At 40.4% G+C, this 20,643-nt stretch overlaps 1 protein-coding gene across 7 annotated transcripts in view; it reads left to right on the top strand.

Annotated features, from left to right (window-relative positions):
* Window positions 1–20,643, top strand: part of mad1l1 (mitotic arrest deficient 1 like 1) — a 772,508-nt gene that overhangs the window by 244,784 nt on the left and 507,081 nt on the right. For all 7 annotated transcript variants that reach the window (XM_059653949.1, XM_048552091.2, XM_048552089.2 and 4 more), the window contains one exon: window positions 14,246–14,302. In XM_059653949.1, the coding sequence (XP_059509932.1) occupies window positions 14,246–14,302 (57 nt within the window). The remainder of the gene's footprint in view (window positions 1–14,245; window positions 14,303–20,643) is intronic.

Genomic DNA, 20,643 nt, shown 5'->3' with positions numbered 1-20,643 from the left:
TAGCTAAGTGCATGAATACAAAATGTTTAGAGGGATATGGGCCAAGCACAGGCAGGTGGGACAAGTCTAGTCTGGGATTATGGTTGGTGTGAACTAGTTGGACCGAAGGGCCTGTTTTCATGCTGTATGACTCTATGAATAAATCCAGGCCTGAATTCAATATTTGCTAACTATTGACTCCATTCAGACATCAGATGTGACTGATGAGGTTCAGACATGCAGATTTGTCAGTAGAATATTTTGCATTAGAATGTGCTTATTCATCCATGACTTAAACTTAATCCTGCATATTTTGTGCACTAGGTCACCTTGGAGGTGAAACCCAAGGCTTGCTTTATTATAATGTGACACAAAGGTAAGACGGGGCACTCAGTGCAAACCTATATCATCCTATACCAACTCAACATTATAACAATTATGCAGCTCTTCCTTTGGACGTTTCCTTATTCCTTGTAGGAACTGTGCAATTACAAAGCTGGAAAAAGAAATCCTTTTATTGAGAGATTTCATTTCATTGCGAATGCTTCAGGCCACTCCGCATTGAGCAACTTGTTCTGGACGCTCTCCTTGCATTTTGACAACTAAGAAAAGAAAATTACAGCACAGGAACAGACCCTTCGGCCCTCCAAGCCTGCGCCGATCGAGATCCTCTGTCTTACCTGTCATCTGTTTTCTAAGGGTCTGTGTCCATTTGCTCCCTGCCCATCCATGTACCTGTCCAAATATATCTAACGTGTCTGCGTCTACCACCTCCGCTGGCAACGCGTTCCAGGCACCCACCACCCTCTGCGTAAAGAACTTTCCACGCATATCTCCCTTAAACTTTCCCCCTCTCACTTTCAACTCATGACCCCTAGTAATTGAGTCCCCCACTCTGGGGGGGAAAAAGCGTCTTGCTGTCCACCCTGTCTATACCCCTCATGATTTTGTGGACCTCAATCAGGTCCCCCCTCAATCTCCATCTTTCTAATGAAAATAATCCTAATCTACTCAACCTCTCTTCATAGCTAGCACCCTCCATACCAGGCAACATCCTGGTGAACCTCCTCTGCACCCTCTCCAAAGCATCCACATCCTTTTGGTAATGTGGTGACCAGAACTGTACACAGTACTCCAAATGTGGCTGAACCAAAGTCCTATACAACTGCAACATGACCTGCCAACTCTTGTACTCAATACCCCATCCGATGAAGGAAAGCATGCCATATGCCTTCTTGACCACCCTATTGACCTGTGTTGCCACCTTCAGGGAACAATGGACCTGAACACGCAGATCTCTCTGTTCATCAATTTTCCCTAGGACTTTTCTATTTACTGTATAGTTTGCCCTTGAATTAGATCTTCCAAAATGCATCACCTCACATTTTCCCGGATTGAACTCCATCTGCCATTTATCTGCCCAACTCTCCAGCTGATCTATATTCTGCTGTAATCTCTGATAGTCCCTTCACTATCTGCTACTCCACCAATCTTCGTGTCATCTGCAAACTTGCTGATCAGATCACCTACACCTTCCTCCAAACCATTTACACATATCACAAACAACAGTGGTCCCAGCACAGATCCCTGTGGAACACCACTGGTCACAGGTCTCCAATTTGAGAAACTCCCTTCTACTACTACTCTCTGTCTCCTGTTGCCCAGCCAGTTTTTTTATCCATCTAGGTAGCACACCCTGGACCCCATGTGACTTCACTTTCTCCATCAGCCTGCCATGGGGAACCTTATCAAATGTCTTACTAAAGTCCATGTATATGACATCTACAGCCTTTCCCTCATCGATCAACTTTGTCACGTCCTCAAAGAGTTCTATTAAGTTGGTAAGACATGACCTTCCCTGCACAAAACCGTGTTGCCTATCACTGATAAGCCCATTTTCTTCCAAATGGGAATAGACCCTATCCCTCAGTATCTTCTCCAGTAGCTTCCCTACCACTGATGTCAGGCTCACCGGTCGATAATTACCTGGATTATCCTTGCTACCCTTCTTAAACAAAGGGACAACATTAGCAAGTCTCCAGTCCTCCGGGACCTCACCCGTGTCTAAGGATGCTGCAAAGATATCTGTTAAGGCCCCAGCTATTTCCTGTCTCGCTTCCCTCAGTAACCTGGGATAGATCCCATCCGGACCTAGGGACTTGTCCACCTTAATGTCTTTTAGGATACCCAACACTTCCTCCTTTCTTATGTCAACTTGACCTAGAGTAAGCAAACATCTGTCCCTAACCTTAACATCCGTCATATCCCTCTCCTTGGTGAATACTGATGCAAAGTACTCATTAAGAATGTCACCCATTTTCTCTGACTCAGCGCATAACTTTCCTTCTTTGTTCTTAAGTGGGCCAATCCTTTCTCTAGTTACCCTCTTGCTCTTTATATATGAATATAAGGCTTTGGGATTTTCCTTAACCATGTTTGCCAGCAATATCTCACATCCTCTCTTAGCCCTCTTAATGCCTTGTTTCAGATTCGCTCTACATTCCCGATATTCTTGCAAAGCTTTGTCTGTCTTCAGTCACCTAGACCTCATGTATGCTTCCTTTTTCCTCTTGGCTAGTCTCACAATTTCACCTGTCATCCATGACTCCCTAATCTTGCCTTTTCTATTCCTCATTTTCACAGGAACATGTCTCTCCTGCATGCTAATCAACCTCTCTTTAAAAGCCTCCCACATATCAAATGTGGATTTACCTTCAAACAGTTTCTCCCAATCTACATTCCCCAGATCCTGCCGAATCTTGGTATAGTTGGCCTTCCCCCCGTTTAGTACTCTTCCTTTCAGACCACTCCCATCCTTGTCCATGAGTATTGTAAAGCTTATGGAATTGTGGTTGCTATTTCCAAAGTAGTCCCCTACTGTAATATCAACCACCTGGCTGGGTTCATTCCCCAACACCAGGTCCAGTATGTCCCCTCCCCGAGTTGGACTACATACATACTGCTCTAGAAAACCCTCCTGGACACACCTTACAAATTCTGCTCCATCTTGGCCCCTAACACTGAGTGAATCCCAGTCAATGTTGGGAAAATTAAAATCTCCCATCACCACCACCTTGTTTCTCCTACACCTTTCCATTATCTGTTTCCATATTTGTACCTCTATCTCACGCTTGCTGTTGGGAGGCCTGTAGTACAGCCCCAGCATTGTTACTGCATCCTTCCTATTTCTGAGTTCTACCCATATTGCCTCACTGCTTGAGTCCTCCATGGGGCCCTCCTTCAGTACGGCTGTGATATCGTCTTTGACCAGTATTGCAACTCCTCCACCCCTTTTACCTCCCTCTCTATCCCGCCTGAAGCATCGATATCCTGAAACAACTAGTTGCCAATCATGCCCTTCCCTCAAGCGAGTCTCAGTAATAGCAATAACATCATACCTCCCAGGTACCAATCCAAGCCCTAAGCTCATCTGCCTTATCTACTACACTTCTCGCATTAAAACAAATGCACCTCAGACCACCTGTCCCTTTGTGTTCATCATCTGCTCCCTGACTACTATTCCCTTTAGTCACACTGACTCCATTATCTAGTTCCCTACAGGCTTTCGTTACCACCTCTTTTCTGTCCAATGTTTGGTTCCCATCCCCCTGCCACATTAGTTTAAACCTTCCCCCACAGCATTAGCAAAAGCACCCCCAAGGACATTGGTTCCAGTCCGGCTCAGGCGTAGACCGTCCAATTTGTAATAGTCCCACCTTCCCAGGACCGGTTCCAATGTCCCAAAAATCTGAACCCCTCCCTCCTACACCATCTGTCAAGCCATGCATTCATCCTGGCTATTCTTTAATTTCTGCACTGACTAGCACGTGGCACTGGTAGCAATCCTGAGATTACTACCTTTGAGGTCCTACTTTTTAACTTGGCTCCTAACTCCCTAAATGCTGCTTGTAGGACCTCATCCTGTTTTCTGCCTATATCGTTGGTGCCTATATGCACCACGACAACTGGCTGTTCACCGTCCCCCTTCAGAATGTTCTGCAGCCGATCGGAGACATCCCTGACCCGTGCACCAGGGAGGCAACATACCATTCGGGAGTCTCATTTTTGACTGCAGAACCGCCTATCTACTCCCCTTACAATTGAATCCCCAATGGCTATCGCCCTTCCCCTCTTTTTCCTGCCTTTCTGTACAGCAGAGCCAGCCACCGTGCCATGAACCTGGCTACTGCTGCCTTCCCCTGGTGAGCCATCTCCCCCAGCAGTATCCAAAATGGAATACCTGTTTTGGAGGGAGATGACCGCAGGGGACACCTGCACTGCCTTCCTGCTCTTCCTCTGCCTTTTGGTCACCCATTCGCTTTCTCCCTCAGCAATTCTAATCTGCGGTATGACCAACTTGCTAAACGTGCTATCCACGACCCCCTCAGCATCGCGTATGCTCGAAAGTGAGTCCATCCGCAGCTCCGGAGCAGTCATGTGGTCTAACAAGAGCTGCAGCTGGACACACTTCCTGCACGTGAAGGAGTCAGGGACATCAGCCCTGTCCCTGAGCTCCCACATTGAACAAGAGGAGCACAACACGGGTGTGAGATCTCCTGACATTATTAAACTTAACTTAGATAAATGAAAAAGGAACCAAAAATTTTTTGGCAAGCACATTATATATATAAAGAAACATGAAATAGAAAAATCCTTACCTTATCTACACACCACCGAGTCTTTTTTTTAGTTAGAGGAGGAGGGCGGGTGGGAGACACTACACGTGTAGTAGTTTAAACTGTTTAAAAATTCCTAAACAATTACTCTGACCAACCTTTTGTCACTTGTTCCTGCATCTTATTGTATTACTTGGGGCCAATCTTTGCTCATAAAACATGAGTGATGGGCTTTGGGCTGCTTATTTAGGTTACTGTTGCTGTTACTTGGTCTGCCAAATGTGTTCAGCTACTATCTACCCTGTGAAGTGACATTAAGCTACTCAGTTGTGTGGGCAGTAACAGAATTTGCCAGGAGATGTACACATTCTGCAAATTAATTTTAAAATAAACACATGATATTAGATGCATTTTCATTGCTTTGATAATTGTCTTTCATAAGCAGTTATGTGATGGAAGCAGATTTACCAATTTATACCTTCAGAACAGCTTCAGTATTCAGTCTAAAGCAGCATGTGGTGGGGAGTGCGTGCCTACCCTGTTTGCGCCAGTAGTTTCCAGTTGTTTTCAAATCACAGTACAGACATACACTTTCGCACTGTTTACTATGAGTGAAGTTTTTATTTACACACCCACCATCCTTGGGGACCATTAGTAAAAGAGCTTATTGGACTGGTAATTGCTGTCATAGTTAAACCTATTTGTAATGGAGGATGCAGCACAGTCTTGTGCTCCACAGGAAATATCAGTACTTAGAGATTACATTAGAACCCCTGATGTTATGCTTCAGGCTTCTGTAATAAGTAGTAAAATGCTAAATTACTTTTGTGGGAGCATTGTTTATTATGCAAGGTAGTTATTAAACAGGATTCAGAAATATTGGAACTCAATTATTTGAAAAATATGAAACTTTAGATGCCTTTTCAGGTCATGTGTTCTTGCAGACCGGCTGTGGGAAAGTGTTGATTTTGTTTGAATTGATCTTGGTGCCATTCACATGATTAGTCAGCTCCTGATGATGAAAGTACACATTTTACTGTTTTGAGTTGTTATGGGTCAGGGATGACTGCTGTGCTTTGTAGTTGCTGGATTTTGTGAAGAATTTAGTACAAGGGATTTTGAAACGAGTCGCATATTATTTGAGTGCAGCTTTTGTTGAAAGCTCTGCTTCCACAATTCAGTACAAGTTAGTTCTTTTAGAAGTGCAAGTTTGGTGACTAAAAGCGATTTCTAAGGATTTGCCAATAACTGAGTATTGTATCATATCCTACAATTGATATGAATTGAGTGCATAAAGCCAATTAACAAGTCAAGTTCATTTTTTGTGCTAAATATATTTGAATTTGCAAATTATTTGGAAAGAGCAATCTGTGTAACAAAATTTGGAGTTAGACTGGTACAATTATGACATTTAAAAGGCATTTGGATGGGTATATAAATAGAAAAGTTTTAGAGGGATATGGACCACATGAAAGCATATAGGACTACATTTATTTAGAATATCTGGTTGGCATAGATGAGTTGGATTGAAGGATCTGTTTCTGTGATATAGTGTTAAAAAGATGAGTTAGTTTATTTGGATAGAGACATTTCAAATTAAAAGGTTAATTATGTGCTGTTGTTAACATAAATTTGAAATTTAAAAATTACGATTTAATGTCACTTTAAATACCTTCCCTTACCATTATTGACAATGTCATTGACATTGGCATTGGTGGGTTCAAATTGTTGTGAATAGCTCAACTGAATGCACCTTTGAAAAGACCACGAGAGGGAGAGATGATGAGGAAAGAAGTGGAAATGGTTGAATTAAGTGTACATGTTCATAGGAACGTATCCAAATTAGAACTCCAAATCAGAATTATAGAAGGAAGCACGTGACAGGTGGGACTTATTTTTAAACTTCTTATTCTCGAAGTGTATGAATGCTTGAAGTTGACAAATACCTGCCTGAAATTTGAGAATAAATGAGTTATTACAGTAGAAGCGGTTTGAAAATATTTACTGTGCCCAAATTGTTACCTTCCATTCTTTTTTTTCTTCGAGCCTTGCTCCAAATAAAAGTAAAATTGTTTTGTCAATGTTTTCAGTAATTACTTTATATTGAACAAATCTGTTTATCTTTCTTTGGGAAAACTGTAGGGATTTTTTTCATGAGTGCTGTCATGTGGATAGATGTTGCATATTTCTGGCCTCAGGGGCACTTTTTTGTCTTCTGGCAGAACATGCTGGTATCTTGCAGTGGACTAATTATTTGTGAAATGGTTTGTTCAAGTTGGCTGCCGTGTTTAATTGCTTTTGAAAATCATGCTGTTAATAATTATGATGAAATGCCTGAAGTATACAGATGTGCTTAGGTTGTAGAGAAATTCCACCCAACTTTCCATATTATATAACTATAGATTTTCATTCTTTGTATTTCCGTTTTTTGTTTGTAAAACTTCAAACAACATTTTTTAATTGCAGTTTTACTCTTGAATTTCAGTTGTAATATGTTTTAAGATTTGGTTGGAATGCAAGACCTTAAGTTTGAAATATTTTATGTTTATGAGATGCCTTGTCCTGTGTGTTCAAAGAGAATCAGCTTGTTCAGTCATGTGAAGACCCAAGCAGGGACACATGCTCCTCAGTAGAAGTTATTCTCAAGTCATGAGATAGATGTCTGAAATGGTTCTAGGTTCAGAATGTGATCATTGTCAAAATTGAATTAATAACAGGCGAACTTTAAGTTTGTGCATTAAAATAGTTTCTATCATGTTCAGTTACACTTTGTGATACATCATCACATGCTTTGAATAAGCTAAACTGCGAACTGCAATAAAACTTCTAACAAAAAAGTAATTTCTATTTTCCATGTCCCTATGCAGTTGGCTGTAAACTTTTAAATAACTGAACAGACCAGCTGCTTTTGTAGTGAGTGAGAAAAATCATTTCCCAGTTAATTTCATGTTTTGATTTTGATTCATGGGACTGGGATTACTGTACTTTTAACAGCTTCTAGTTTGTTTGATTAATTTCTCTGGTGTCTACCTCTTACATTTCTGTCAACTGCAGAGAGATTTTCTCCCACCTCAATTTGCTTCATATAATTTGTTTTGTTAGTTTCAATAATGTTTAATTAAGATATTAGCATTGGTGTGAATTGAATTTTGAGTTGAATGATTGAACTGGCTTTATTGTCATGTTTAGTCAAATGAGTACACTGAAAACTTTACAAATGGCCACTTACGGTGTCATCTAAGACACAATGTTATCTTGGTGCTGACTTTTCAGTGCAAATTCTTAGGAAGAAGATTTAGAAAAATAAAGAAATAAAAAGTTGGGCATTGCAGGTTGTAGGAAAATATTAGAAAATGGAGAAATAACAATTTCAGAACAGTGATCCTTTCAAAACAGTCCACGCTGCCACCTAGCTTATAGTCCATGCCAGGTCTTGACTCCAGACTGTGCCAGGCTTCACCTCAAAGTTCTGAAGACTGGGACACTGTTCTGGAATCACCTCGAGACTGGGATGCCACGTGGGCTGAAAGATGAACATGCTGGGTCAAGAGACTGCTGCGTACTGCTGAAAGGCCTCCGTGTTGACTGAGACACTGCCATACAGGGCTGAGACGCCCACCATGCCAGCCTAGGAATCAACCGCAGCAATAGGAGCTCTCTGAATTTTAAGATGCCCTTGCTTTTTTTTTAAGAAATTGGGTACAAGAATTGGTTGAGGGCGAAGGAAAGAAAGAACCTGGTAAATTCTAGCACTGAGGGTTTAAATATTAGCCCTGCTCACATGACTGGGAAATGGTCAAGAGTTGAGACCCAGCAGGAACTGAAAGCTTGATGCCAGGGTGGTCTGTGTTGAAAAGATGACTGTTCTAAAAGTTTTGTTTCTCTGTTTTCTAACACATTGTTAAAGACTGTTTGTTTGTTTTTATTCTTCTGTATTTTTAGTTGTGGGCTGAAATGAGAAAAGAACTGTTTTAAAAATGAAGGATAGGGGAAAGGCTTGCCACATTGAAAGCAAGAAACTTGACATCATTGTAAACGCTGTTTACCCAGCTGCTGGTTCAATTAGTAAAGGGAGGTTTGCAGATGAGCTGGAGCCAAGGACTGTCTCGAAAGGGAGATTCAACCAGCAGCACTGACATCCGGTCACTATTCCACATATCAGTGACAAAGACCTTCTTCCTGGTAATAACTGCGATTGGCTCCCAAGTAGCTGAACAGCTTGGTGCTGTGAACAAGGCAGCAAGAAGCCATTAGATCTCGACAAAGCCAGGAGCTATCTCTGTCCTTTGCAAAGAAAGAACACTATAAGACTGAAGAAAGCCAGTTTATTTTTCTTGTAGTTGTTGTAAGCTGTGATTTTTAGTTAAGTCCAAGACCACTATCCGTGTGAGCAGCCACCATGTGCCTTCTGTAGACAAGTGAAAGCATCTGGCAAGGGAAGGTGAAGAAACAGTATTCTGATCAGTTCAAGAATCATCTCAGGAAATTGTGTTAACAAGGAGCACTGAGCTGCCTTCCTAGTGTTTTTCTCTGCCCATAACACCCTTTTTTCTGTCTGTATGTGTGTCTAAATAGGGAGTGGGCATTGGATTTATAAAGGGATTAAAGTTTTAACTAGTTGAGTTATATGTTTACAGTTCATAGCTCTTTCCTGGAACTACAGTCTGTTTATTTGTAGTAAATGGTAGTGCTTGCTGTGCATATAAACTGATATGTATTTTCTATCAACGTAGGTCTAAAAGACATATAAATTGGGGAATGCTATGTATTTTTAAAATCTTTAGTTTTTGCGATGACTTCAGAATACCAGGGCTTCATTCTCAATGGGTTATCAAGTGAGGCATGACGACGTGATATACTATACACAAACAAGCTATTTGGATCTTATCAATTTTAGTGACTATCTTATATGGATGTTCTCTAGTTATGCTCGTTCCCACAAGAGAAATTATTCATTTTGTATCTGCTGGATCAAAGCCTTTTAGAATTCGAAAGATCTCCTTTGGTCACCTGTCTGTTTTCTATTTTCAGGATATAAGTAAGCCAGTCTGTTTCTGACTATAAAGAACACAATCTAAAGAGAGGACCTACCTTCTAAGGTTAAATAAAGATGTTAGGGAAAACATCAAATTCAAGTTTAAATAAAATCAGAGATTAGTGGCAGATCAAATTGTTGATCAGAAAGCTAAAGAATGACAGAAAATGCCTTAAAGGTTAATTGGGCAGAAGAAATTTGGGAATGTAAGGATCTAGCGAGTAATGTAAAACTAAACTGCAAGAGTTTCTACAAGTATTTAAAAAGTAAAAGAGAAATTAGAGGAGTGTTGATCTTGTTAACCTCATATTAATAGTTAAAATTAGATAACAAGGAAGTAAGTATTTTGCTTCTTCGTCGCTATAGAAGGTTAGCAGACAATAGTGTATGCACAGATAGGACTTTGATTTGTCGAATGCGATGAGTGGAATCCTACAGAGGTCTGTGGTGGGCTGTCAACTTTTTATAATTTGCATCAATAATTTAAATGAGGGGAGTGAAGTCATGGTTGCAAAAATGACATTCCAGACAAAGATTGGTAGGAAACTATGTTGTGAAGTAGATATTAGTTGCAGACAGATGAGATGAGCGAGTAGACAATAATCTGCTAGATGAAACATAATGTGAGAAAGTGTGACATTGTTCACTTTGGCGGGAAGAATGAAAAAAAAAATCAATTGTTAAATATGAATGACTGGACAATTTTGAGGTGCAGAGCGATTTCGGTGTTCTGATGCATGAATCACAAAGTTTGTATATGGGTACAGCACATAATTAAGAAGGCTAATGCTAAGTATTCTTTTTTGAAAGAGGAATTTAACATAAAAGTAAGGATGTTATAGGAGCCTGTGTTTGGTGGCGTTTCCCAGGAACCAGTAACAAAATCAGAAATTGGTGGAAAAACTCAGCACATAAGGCAACATCCGTTGCGAGAAAGCAGTATTAACATTTCAAGACCAGTGTCCCTTCTCCAGAACTTATAGTAGCTAGGAAAAGGTTGTTATATGATGCTACCTGACATGCTGAGTTTTTCAAGCAATTTCTCATTTTGTTTCTCATTTCCAGCACCTGCACCTCTTTAGTTTTTCTTTGTTTCCATAGGAATCAGTATTTGGTCTGTTGCTGTTTGTAATACATGTGAACGATTTAAACCTGATTGTAGGAGCAAGTTCATGAATGATACGAATATTAGTGGGGTGGTAAATTGTGAGGAGGGCAGCCTTAGATTATAGGTGGATCTCGATGGAATGGTCAGATGGGCTGATCAGTGGCAAATAGAATTTAATCTGGACATGCGTGTTCATGGACTTGGGTAGGACAAACAAGGTACGGGAATACACGATGAAGAGCAGGACCCCCAGAAGGACTCAGGATCAGAAGGATCTTGGTGTGCATGTGAGCTGGTCCCTGAAATAGTGTAGGATAGGTAAATAATGTACTTAAGATATTTTTGGATATTTGTCTGTATTAGCTGAGTCATAGAGTTTAAGAGCAGGGAAGTCAGGCTGGTACTGTATAAAATGTTGGGTTGGCCACGGCTATGGTTTGACTTGCAGTTCTGGAATTCACATTACAAGGGGAATATGATTACCCTGGGGAGGGTGCAGAAGAGAGTTGCAAGGACTTTGCCTGTGCTGAAGAGTTTTAGATGTGAAAACAAATTGGATACATCAAGGAGCCCTGGTTGACAGATATAAACAGGTGCATTGGAGGTACTGTGTTTACTCTGAGAGCTGGCTCTGAGGAAGTCAGACCTGTGGCCAGTGCTTTGCATATGTAAATAAAGTGTAAGTTGGTGATGGGATACCAGCCTGTGTACAGTTATTTCAGAACCAACTATGGATAATGCTATTTTGGACCTAGTATTCTGCAATGAGACCAAAAACTAGTAATCCCAAGGTAAAAGATCTTGTGGAAAATTGTCATCGTGATATACATTTGGTTGGCACGGTGGCTTAGTGATTAGCACCCCTCCCTCACAGCGCCAGGGAACTGGGTTCGATTCCACCCTTGGGCGACTGTCTGGCTGGAGTTTGGATATTCTCCCTGGTCCTGGGTGCTCCGGTTTCCTCCCAAAATCCAAAGATATGCAGGCCAGGTGGATTGGCCATGCTAAATTGCCTGTAGTGTTCAGGGATGTGTAGATTAGGTGGATTACAGGGGGATGGGTCTGGGTGGGATGCTCTGAGGGTTGGTGTAGACTTGTTGGGCCGAAGGGCCTGTTTCCATACTGTAGGGATTCTATGATTCTGTGATTATTTTCCTTGGAGCAGAGGAGACTAAGGAGGGAATGTGATTGAGATGTATGACATTACAAAAGTTTGGAGAAGCAGGAACTTTCCTCCTCTATGAAGGAACCAATTACCAGGGACATAAATTTAAGGTAAGGGGCAGAAGATGTTATAAAGCAGAGGTTGACCCCCTCCCCCGAAAACTAAAACCGAAACGCCCAAAGAGGAGCACCTTGCCCTACAGTCTGTAAGAGGAGTATGAAAAGTGGTGTAAGCTGACTTCCAGCAACTTCTAGTGGTTAAACAAAATAAACCCCTGGCACTCACCTTACAATCAACCAGTAATGATTCACTTACCTAACTCTAACAGTGAACAAATTAACTGCTATTAACAAATCAATTAACTCCCTTCTAGTTACTAACCATTCCTGAATAAAAGATGATTCTAGTTGTATGCTGTTCTAATAGTACAAATCTCACTTACATAAAATTTAAAATAATAGAATTTAGCCTTAGAAATTACAGCCAGGTTACATGTGTTCTAGAATGCTCTGTGCCTTCTCTGTTGATTCTTCTGTCAGGAAATGTTAACCAGTTGTATTGTGGCTACCTTTGTTCTTTACATGCTGCATCTTCTAAGTCTTAGAGGAGCCTGTGAGAGGCAACAATTCTCTCCTGAGAGTTGGGGGCTGTTAACCCTGGCAGGTGGCAGTTAGCTCTCCTGTCTTTGTCCAACTGCCCCTTCTTTTATACCCTTGATGACATATGTTGTCAAAACCATCATATTTATATTTAATTGCTTTTTGGCATCTCAGTGCCTGGTTCAAAATGATTGGCTAAATTCAAAACTTGTTGTCTTGGTAAAAATTGCTGCTTGGCCTGCTAACTGTACAGACTTTTGATACGAATGTTCCAATTTGAGTACTCTGTCCGTACTTCTAAACTTTCAAGCTACTGCTCGCAGACTTTTTTCTCTACATCTCTAAGCATGCAAAAAGCACATCATATTTTAAAGGGATCATGCCACGCTTCCCCCCTAGCACTTTACAAACACCAAATTCTAACTTCCTGCCTCCCAAACCACAAGTACTCTATCTAACTTTGCAACAAAGGCTTAGAGATGATGTGAATATCGCTGTTTTTACCTAGAAGATGATGGGAATCTGGAACTCACTGCCTGTAAGGGTGGTAGAGACAAGCACTTATAATGCCTAAGAAGTGTTAAGATGTGAACTTGCGATTTCAAGGCATACCAAGATGTGTGTCAAGTACTGGAAAATGGACTGAGATGAGTTAGGTGCTTGTTTTTGATTGGTGTAGCCTCAATGGGCTGAAGGGCCTTTATTTGTGGGGCAGATCTCTCTGCTCTATGACTGTTAGTGACACTCATTTCAAATGCTACTGACAGATTCATGTCATTGGCAGTCATCCATTCTTGCTTTTATTTTGTGTATTTAGGTGATATTAATTGGAGGAAATAAGTCAGGTATTCATTGTACGCGTTGTTGTACAGAGAGTCTGCTTTTGTGATGCTGATTGAGGGATAAATCTTGGGCAGGACACTGGGTATAATCCCTTATGTTTGAAATAATACCATAAGATCATGTTTCGCTACTGGAGAAGGCATGTGGGATGTCAGTGTCTCAGTTGAAAAATAGCACTTCCACCAGCGCAGCACTCCCTCAGAAATTCACAGGAATGTCAGTCTTGATTTGTCTCCTCAAGTCTTGATATGCGATTTGAATCCATGGCTACCTGACTTGGATTGTCTGATTGCTATCAACTAAGTTTGGCTGATAGTTTTCAGCCAAAGAAATGCCTAAAACTAGCCAGCTTGTAGAGATTTTATGTCAACTTCTATCCAGATAATGTATGCTAACTGGAGTATTCAATGATGGCATGAAACAATATTAAAAGAGAGCAAAACTCCACTGAGACTGGATTGTTTTGTGTTATGTTAAAATCTCATATTATTTTGTAATACAGTTGTGAAAGTTTGAGGCTGAAAAGTAGCATTTTTCAGACCGGTGACCTCTACCATCTCCGTGAACAAAGGTAGCAGACATTTGGAAACACCGACAACTGCAAATTTCTTGCCAAGTTGTACACCACCCTGACTTGGAACTGTATTGACATTTGTTCATTGTCACTGGAATAAGATCCAGAACTCAGTCCCTAATAGCACAATGGTAAATCTTTTATTTTATAGACACTATTACTTTCTTAAGGACAGTTTTGATGGGCAATGCATGCCATCCTTCTTAATGAAGGTTGCATGCCAGGAACAAATAACAAAATCTAAGACTTAGCTGATACTTGGGTTCTTTGTGTCTTTCACTTTAATTGGTCTATTGATGTTAATGTTTTTTCCCCTTTTTTTTCAGCGTCAGCTGTCGCAGGCCCTGGAGGATGCTGGCAACCACAAGCTAAAAGCACAGACAGTAAGCATGTTTTTAAAATCACAGTGAATGTCTGAATTCCCCTGTAGGGGGTAGTAGCCGACATTGAATTCTGAAACTGAAGAGGCTGGTCTGGAGATTTCTAATTCAGCCTAAAAGCAACTGGTTGTTTGTTTTGTGAGATATGGGGCCATTAGAATATTAAATTGCAATCTCTACATTTCTTCATCTTGAAACTTATAAAATTGGCTCTTTTGGTTTTATTTCTCCTTTAGCAAAGCGAAATAATTTTGCATCTGGCTTTCCTTTCAGTCACAAGAATACTTGAGTTGTGAAATACAAACAGTACAATTACTGCCAATAAAAAGTTATAGAAGTGTTTTAATCAACTTTGCCAGATGATCCAATCCATATTTTTTAAAAGCAGATTTCTTAGAAAAACAAGATTTCTTCTTCTAACGACCTAGTCTTCTTGCTAAACATCAATTTCTAGATTGGTTGGGTTTCAGTACTTGACAATTGGTTATCATTTCTGTCTGGGCAGGAACAATAAGTTTCAGTGGGAGTTCACTCGTGAGCATTCCAACTTTTATGTATCCCTTCCCCTGGATTTGGAGACACATGAGATGGTAATTGTGATCAGTAATTCTGGATGAAATTCTCTACCCTAATTCAGGAATTCTGGGACCAATGGTAGTGCCCCACAGCAACCCAGTTAAGTCATATGAAAGCTCAGCAGATGTCAAGCCTTGAAACACTGTGGCCTGTAGATCCGTACTTGGATTTCTGCCTCTGCTGTAGTGCTGAAACAAACTGTCGAGTTGCGTTCTCTGTGCAGTGAATGTAGCAAGGTATTCCTTCGCCAGTTTCTCAACCGCTCTGCAGCCTTTGCTGGTATATACAGATTTCCAAAAGTAATTTGATAAAAAGCCGCTTAACTATTTTTCCGCAGAGGTGAAATCCCTGGAATAAAAGGCACAGTGGCAGAATGGATTCCAAGTTACAGGAATTGGGGATCAGCGGTAAATGGTTATTTAACAGACTGTCATAAGGCATGTAGTGGGGATTCCTTAGGGTTGATTACCGCTTTTATAGAATCAGTTACAAGTCGTACAGCATGGAAACAGACTCTTCAGTTCAATTTGCCCATTCTGACCAAGTTTCCCAAAGTAAACTAGCCCCACTTTCCTGGATTTTCCCCATATCCCTCTAAACCTTTCCTATTCTTGTATCTGTACGAACATCTTTTAAATATTGTAACTGTACCTGCTTCCAGCACTTTCTCTGGCACTTCATTCCACATATGAATCGCCCCTTGTGTGAAAAGGTTGTCCCTTAGGCCCTTTCTAAATTACTTTCCCATCTCACCTTAAACCTATGTCCCCCCAGTTTTGAACCCTCCACCTCCACACTAGGGAAGAGACTTTGGCTATTCACTCTTTCCTTGCCCCTCATGATTTTATAAACCTCTATCAGGTCACCCCTCAACCTCCCATGCTCCTGTGGAAAAAGTCCCAGCCTATCCAGCCTGTCCTTATAACTCAAACCCTCCAGTCCTGGCAATACCCTGGTAAATCTTTCATTCACCCTCTCCAATTTAATAATATCCTTCCTACAGACCAGAACAGTACACACTACTCCATAAGTGGCCTCATCAACATCCTGTACAACCTCAATGTGATGTCCCAGCTCCTGTATTCAGTGGTTTGAATAACGATGGCAAGTGTACTAAACGTCTTAATGACCTTGTCTGCCTGTGACCTACCTTTCAAAGAGCCATGTACCTGAATGCCTAGGCCTCTGTTCGACAACACTACCCAAGGACCTACCATTAACTGTATATGTCCTGTCCTTGTTTGTTTTACCAAAATACAATACCTCACATTTATCCAAATTAAACTCCATCTGGCAGTCCTCACCCCATCGACCAAGATCCCTTTGTAATCTTAAATAACCTTCTTCACTGATGACTATTTCAACAATTTTAGTATAATCTGCAAACTTACTGACCATGCCTCCTAAATTCTCCTTCAAATCTTTTACATAAATAACAAACAATAGTGGAGCCAGCATGATCCCTGCAGAACAATGCTGATCATGGTGTCCAATCTGAAAAACAACTCTCCACCCCCAACCCTCTGACTCCTACCGTTAAACCACTTTTATATCCAAATGACAAGCTCTCCCTGAATCCCATGTGATTTAACTGTACTAATCAGTTTACCATGTGGAACCTTGTCAAACACTTTACTAAAGTCCATGTAGACAATGTCTGTTGCTCTGCCCTCATCAATCTTTTTGGTTACAGTCTCAAAAAACTCAATCGAGTTTGTAGGACGTGATTTCCCACACACATTGCCATGCTGACTATCTATATAAATAGAAATTCTGTCTCTCAGACTCCCTCCAACAACTTATCCACCAATGATCTGTAGACCCAAGGCTTCTCCTCAAAGCTTTTCTCTAGGATCAGTGTGTTGGATTGAGATAAAGGAGCGTAATTTAAAAATATCCAGCTGACTCTGAATTTGGTAAGATTGTGAACTTTGAGGAGGATGTTGGTAGATTTCATGAGAACATGGATACATTGATGGAATGTATGGATGCATGACAGATGAAATTTTATGCAGAGAAGCCTGAAGTAATAGATTTGAGTAGGAAGCATGAGGTTGGGCAATAAAATCTAAAATATACAATTCTAAAGAGGGCATGGGAATAGAAAAACTCAGGATTTTAACTGTACAAATCATTGATAGTGGCAGGGCACATTGACAAATCAGTTAATAAGGCTGTTGTCATCCTACGCTTTAAAAGTAGAAGCACAGACTATGAAAGTGAAGATGTTATGGTGCAGCTTTGTAACACACTTGTTCAGCTCAACTGGAGTATTGTATGCAATCCTGAGCACCAGTCTTAGACAGGATGTGTGAAAGCTTTGGCCAGGTGACAAAAAATGATTAATGATAATGATTGTGGGGCTGAGAAGCTTGAACTACAAAATATTGTTGTTCTTAGAGAAGAGAAGGTTGAGAAGAGATTTTATAGATATGTTAAAAATCATGAGGGTCTGGACCGAGTAGAACGGGAGAAACTATTTCTGTTGATGGAGACAGATTAGGAACTACAGCACGTTAATTTAAGGCAATTGTTGAAAAGAGTAACAATATCATGAGGAAAATCTGTTCAAGGACTGAATGGCTAGGACCGAAAATGCCCTTGTGGAGAAGATAAATTCAATCATGATTTTTGAAAGATATTTGAATAATTGAAGAAAAAAAGTCTGCAGGACCACTGGCGAAAAAGCTGGTGAGTGGGGCTAGCTGAGTAGAGGTCTGGAGCAACTCCACAGCCCATAAGGTAAAGGAGCAGAATTAGGCCATTCGGCCCATTGAGTGTGCTCCGCTATTTGATCATGACAGGTATGTTTCTCAACTCCGTTGATCTGCCTTCTCCCCTTAACGAAAAATCCCCTTCCTAATCGAGAACTTATCTATCTCAGTCTCTTCAGAATTTCACTGAATGACTTGACCTCCACAATCTTTTGCAGCAGCGGATTCTGTAGATTTATCACCATCTGGCTGAAGAAATTCCTTCTCATCTCAGTTCTAAAGGGTTGTCTCTTCACTCAGTGGCTGTGCTCTTCGGTCCTAGTCTCTATTTGGTCTCCTGTGCTGTAACATGATGTGATTGGTCACAGTCCTTGTCTAGCACTTCTCTTTGTTGTTCAATTTGCTTTACTTGTCCTTTGGGTCTACTCTTAACTGTCCAATCAGAGAGCATCTCTGGAAAAGAAGCTCTTTCCACACCTCTTATGGTTATTGTTTGAATCTGCTGCAGATTTGCTCTTTGCTGCCTACTCTTAGTTAAACATTTCTTCTTCGCAGCATTGTTCTCATATATGCAGTCATCTTCCACATGTATTCTGTTCATATTGAACACTTCTCTTTTTGATTCTTTGTGGTGCTGCCAAATTATTTGACAAATAGTTTGTCTTTTATAATGGTAAAATCTATGATTGATTCATTTCCTTTCCTTATCACTGCCTGAGACTGAACTAGACTGTTGTAATCTCATTAACTATTCAAACTGAGTATGAGCTTTTGAATGGATCTCTTCAGAATTCCATATGCCTTCAACCATCCGGCAACTGGGAATTGTCTTCCTAAACTCCCTTACACATTTTTCTTGGTTCTTCTGCCTTCTCCTTAAAGGTAGCCTCAATCTAAACTTTTGTTCATCTCTCATATGATATGCCTTTGATATGACAGTGTCCATTTTGTATGTTGTTACAAATCACCTTGAAGTGTTTTTCTATTAAAGGTGCTTGTTTTTAGTGGCTCAGCCACACAATAAATATGGTTAGCTATCTGAAAAGTTTCTGGACTTCCAAATTACAGTAACTGAACAATTCACAACCAATTGTCCTTGATTGCTTTTCGTGAAGTTTGTTCAAGAAGCTCAAGATTATGCGATCATGTCTATTTTAGGAATTTTTTGATACCCTTTAAAAAATCAAATCCCCTGGGATTCTGTTGGTATGTTAATGAAATTGCAACGGTAAACAAACTGATGAACAATGCTCTGATTACAGGATGCTTCAAATAGAAATTATGTTTTCAATCAAGGATGCAAACCCAGCGTAGACCAGGCTGAAGAAGCCAGATTCTAATTCACTTGTGATTTGCGGCAGCATGTCTGTGAAAGAAAATCCATTTCCTTCCTAATTTTGACCAGAATTGAAAGCTGGCCTCTGGAGGGTGCAAGATACTTGTTGAAGCTACTGCTTTAGCCAAATACAATAACAATTTCAGTACAAAATAACTGTCTAGCATGATTTAAGCAAGTGGCTACAGCAGATGTCTGAAATAACCGGACAGGTAGATTGTTTACTAAGTTACTTCTTGTAAATAGATGAAATGCTTTCTATTTCAAATTAGAATGGCATGGTTGAGATGTGACCGAACTATTAACTGAGATCGTCTAGACTTCATCAAATGAAACTCAGGTTCTGTTTTAATGCTCTTGAACACTGAATTTAAATTTCTCACTTGTAATATTCAGCACTTCCAGTATGTGATGTGGAAAAGAGACTTGGCATTGTGGCTAAGGATAAAATTTAATAAACAAATTTGGGGATACTGAAAATCTAATAAAAACTAAAGAAGGTCGGCACAACATCGTGGGCTGAAGGGCCTGTTCTGTGCTGTACTGTTCTATGATCTATGATCTAAGTATACAAGTCCTGTTAGCATCTGACTGGGGAAAGATGAGTTATTGTTTTGGCTATAGACCTTCATTAGATCAAGGACATCTCCTAAAATATTATTTTGTCTTTTCTCCTTGAGATGCTGCACATTTTCAGTTTGTAACAGGAACTGGTTGATACAGTATTTTAAAGTGTTATCTGGCTGTTAGATTTTGATATCAGATATATACCGTACAATAGATGTGTAGAATGAAATGAGTGGTGTCAATCAGGCCTGCAGGGTGTGATCCCTGTTAATGAATGTGCGGTTTTGTACCTGATGAGAGTGCAAGTGTAGTTTAGAAACAACTATGCAGAATGAATATGTTGAATGTGTAGACAGTTTTCTCACATGCAACTTCTGCTGTAATGCAAGTATTTTGGTCTTGTTCTTCCCCTCTACATCAAACAATGTAAGGCCCACTTGACAGCCATTCCAGTTATAGCAATTCCTGTGTACATGTAGGCTGCAGAAATTTGGCTTTAATGAGCCTTTACATTTTAAGCAGTGGGTTCCTTTGGACAACATTAGACCATTAATTTTGGCTTGTATCAATAAGGAGAAGGCTGTTGTAGGTCCTTCAAATCCCACAGGTTGCAAATGATTATCAGTGAGTGAGGGACCAGACTGTTAGCTTTGTAATTACTATTCGAGATCCCTTGTAACTTTCATTTGATTGAAATGGTTTCTTGGACTACAGATCCAGTACTGATTCAAAGGATCTTGGGAACCCTTATCATTTTCATTTCTCAGAAAGGAACTATTGGCTGCCTAGTCGCAGTACCATGCCATCTGCCTCTTGAGACAAAGTATAGAGGTCCCAGTGTTGGACTGGTATGGACAAGGTCAGAAATCACAGGACAGAGGGTTGTAGTCCAACAGGTTTATTTGAAAAAACAAGCTTTTAGGGTCTTGCTCCTCCTTCAGGTTAGCCTGAGACAAAGCCTGTTCATTCAGTCAAATAACGATTTTGTAGAAGAGTGACTAGACTTGGCCATCTAAGATGAACGATGTAGATAATATTGAGGGGGTGCGAGAGTACTTGGGTAAACAGGACTGGGAAGAGGAGGAAAGGATGTAATCAGGAATATCCTCAAGCATCAGCATTGAATCCTAAGCAGAGTGTGCAACGTAAAG

This window comes from Stegostoma tigrinum, chromosome 23, assembly GCF_030684315.1.
Source record: "Stegostoma tigrinum isolate sSteTig4 chromosome 23, sSteTig4.hap1, whole genome shotgun sequence".
Lineage (NCBI taxonomy): Eukaryota > Metazoa > Chordata > Chondrichthyes > Orectolobiformes > Stegostomatidae > Stegostoma > Stegostoma tigrinum.
The sequence above is the reverse complement of the archived record's forward strand: the minus strand, read 5'-3'. Positions and strand labels throughout refer to the sequence as shown.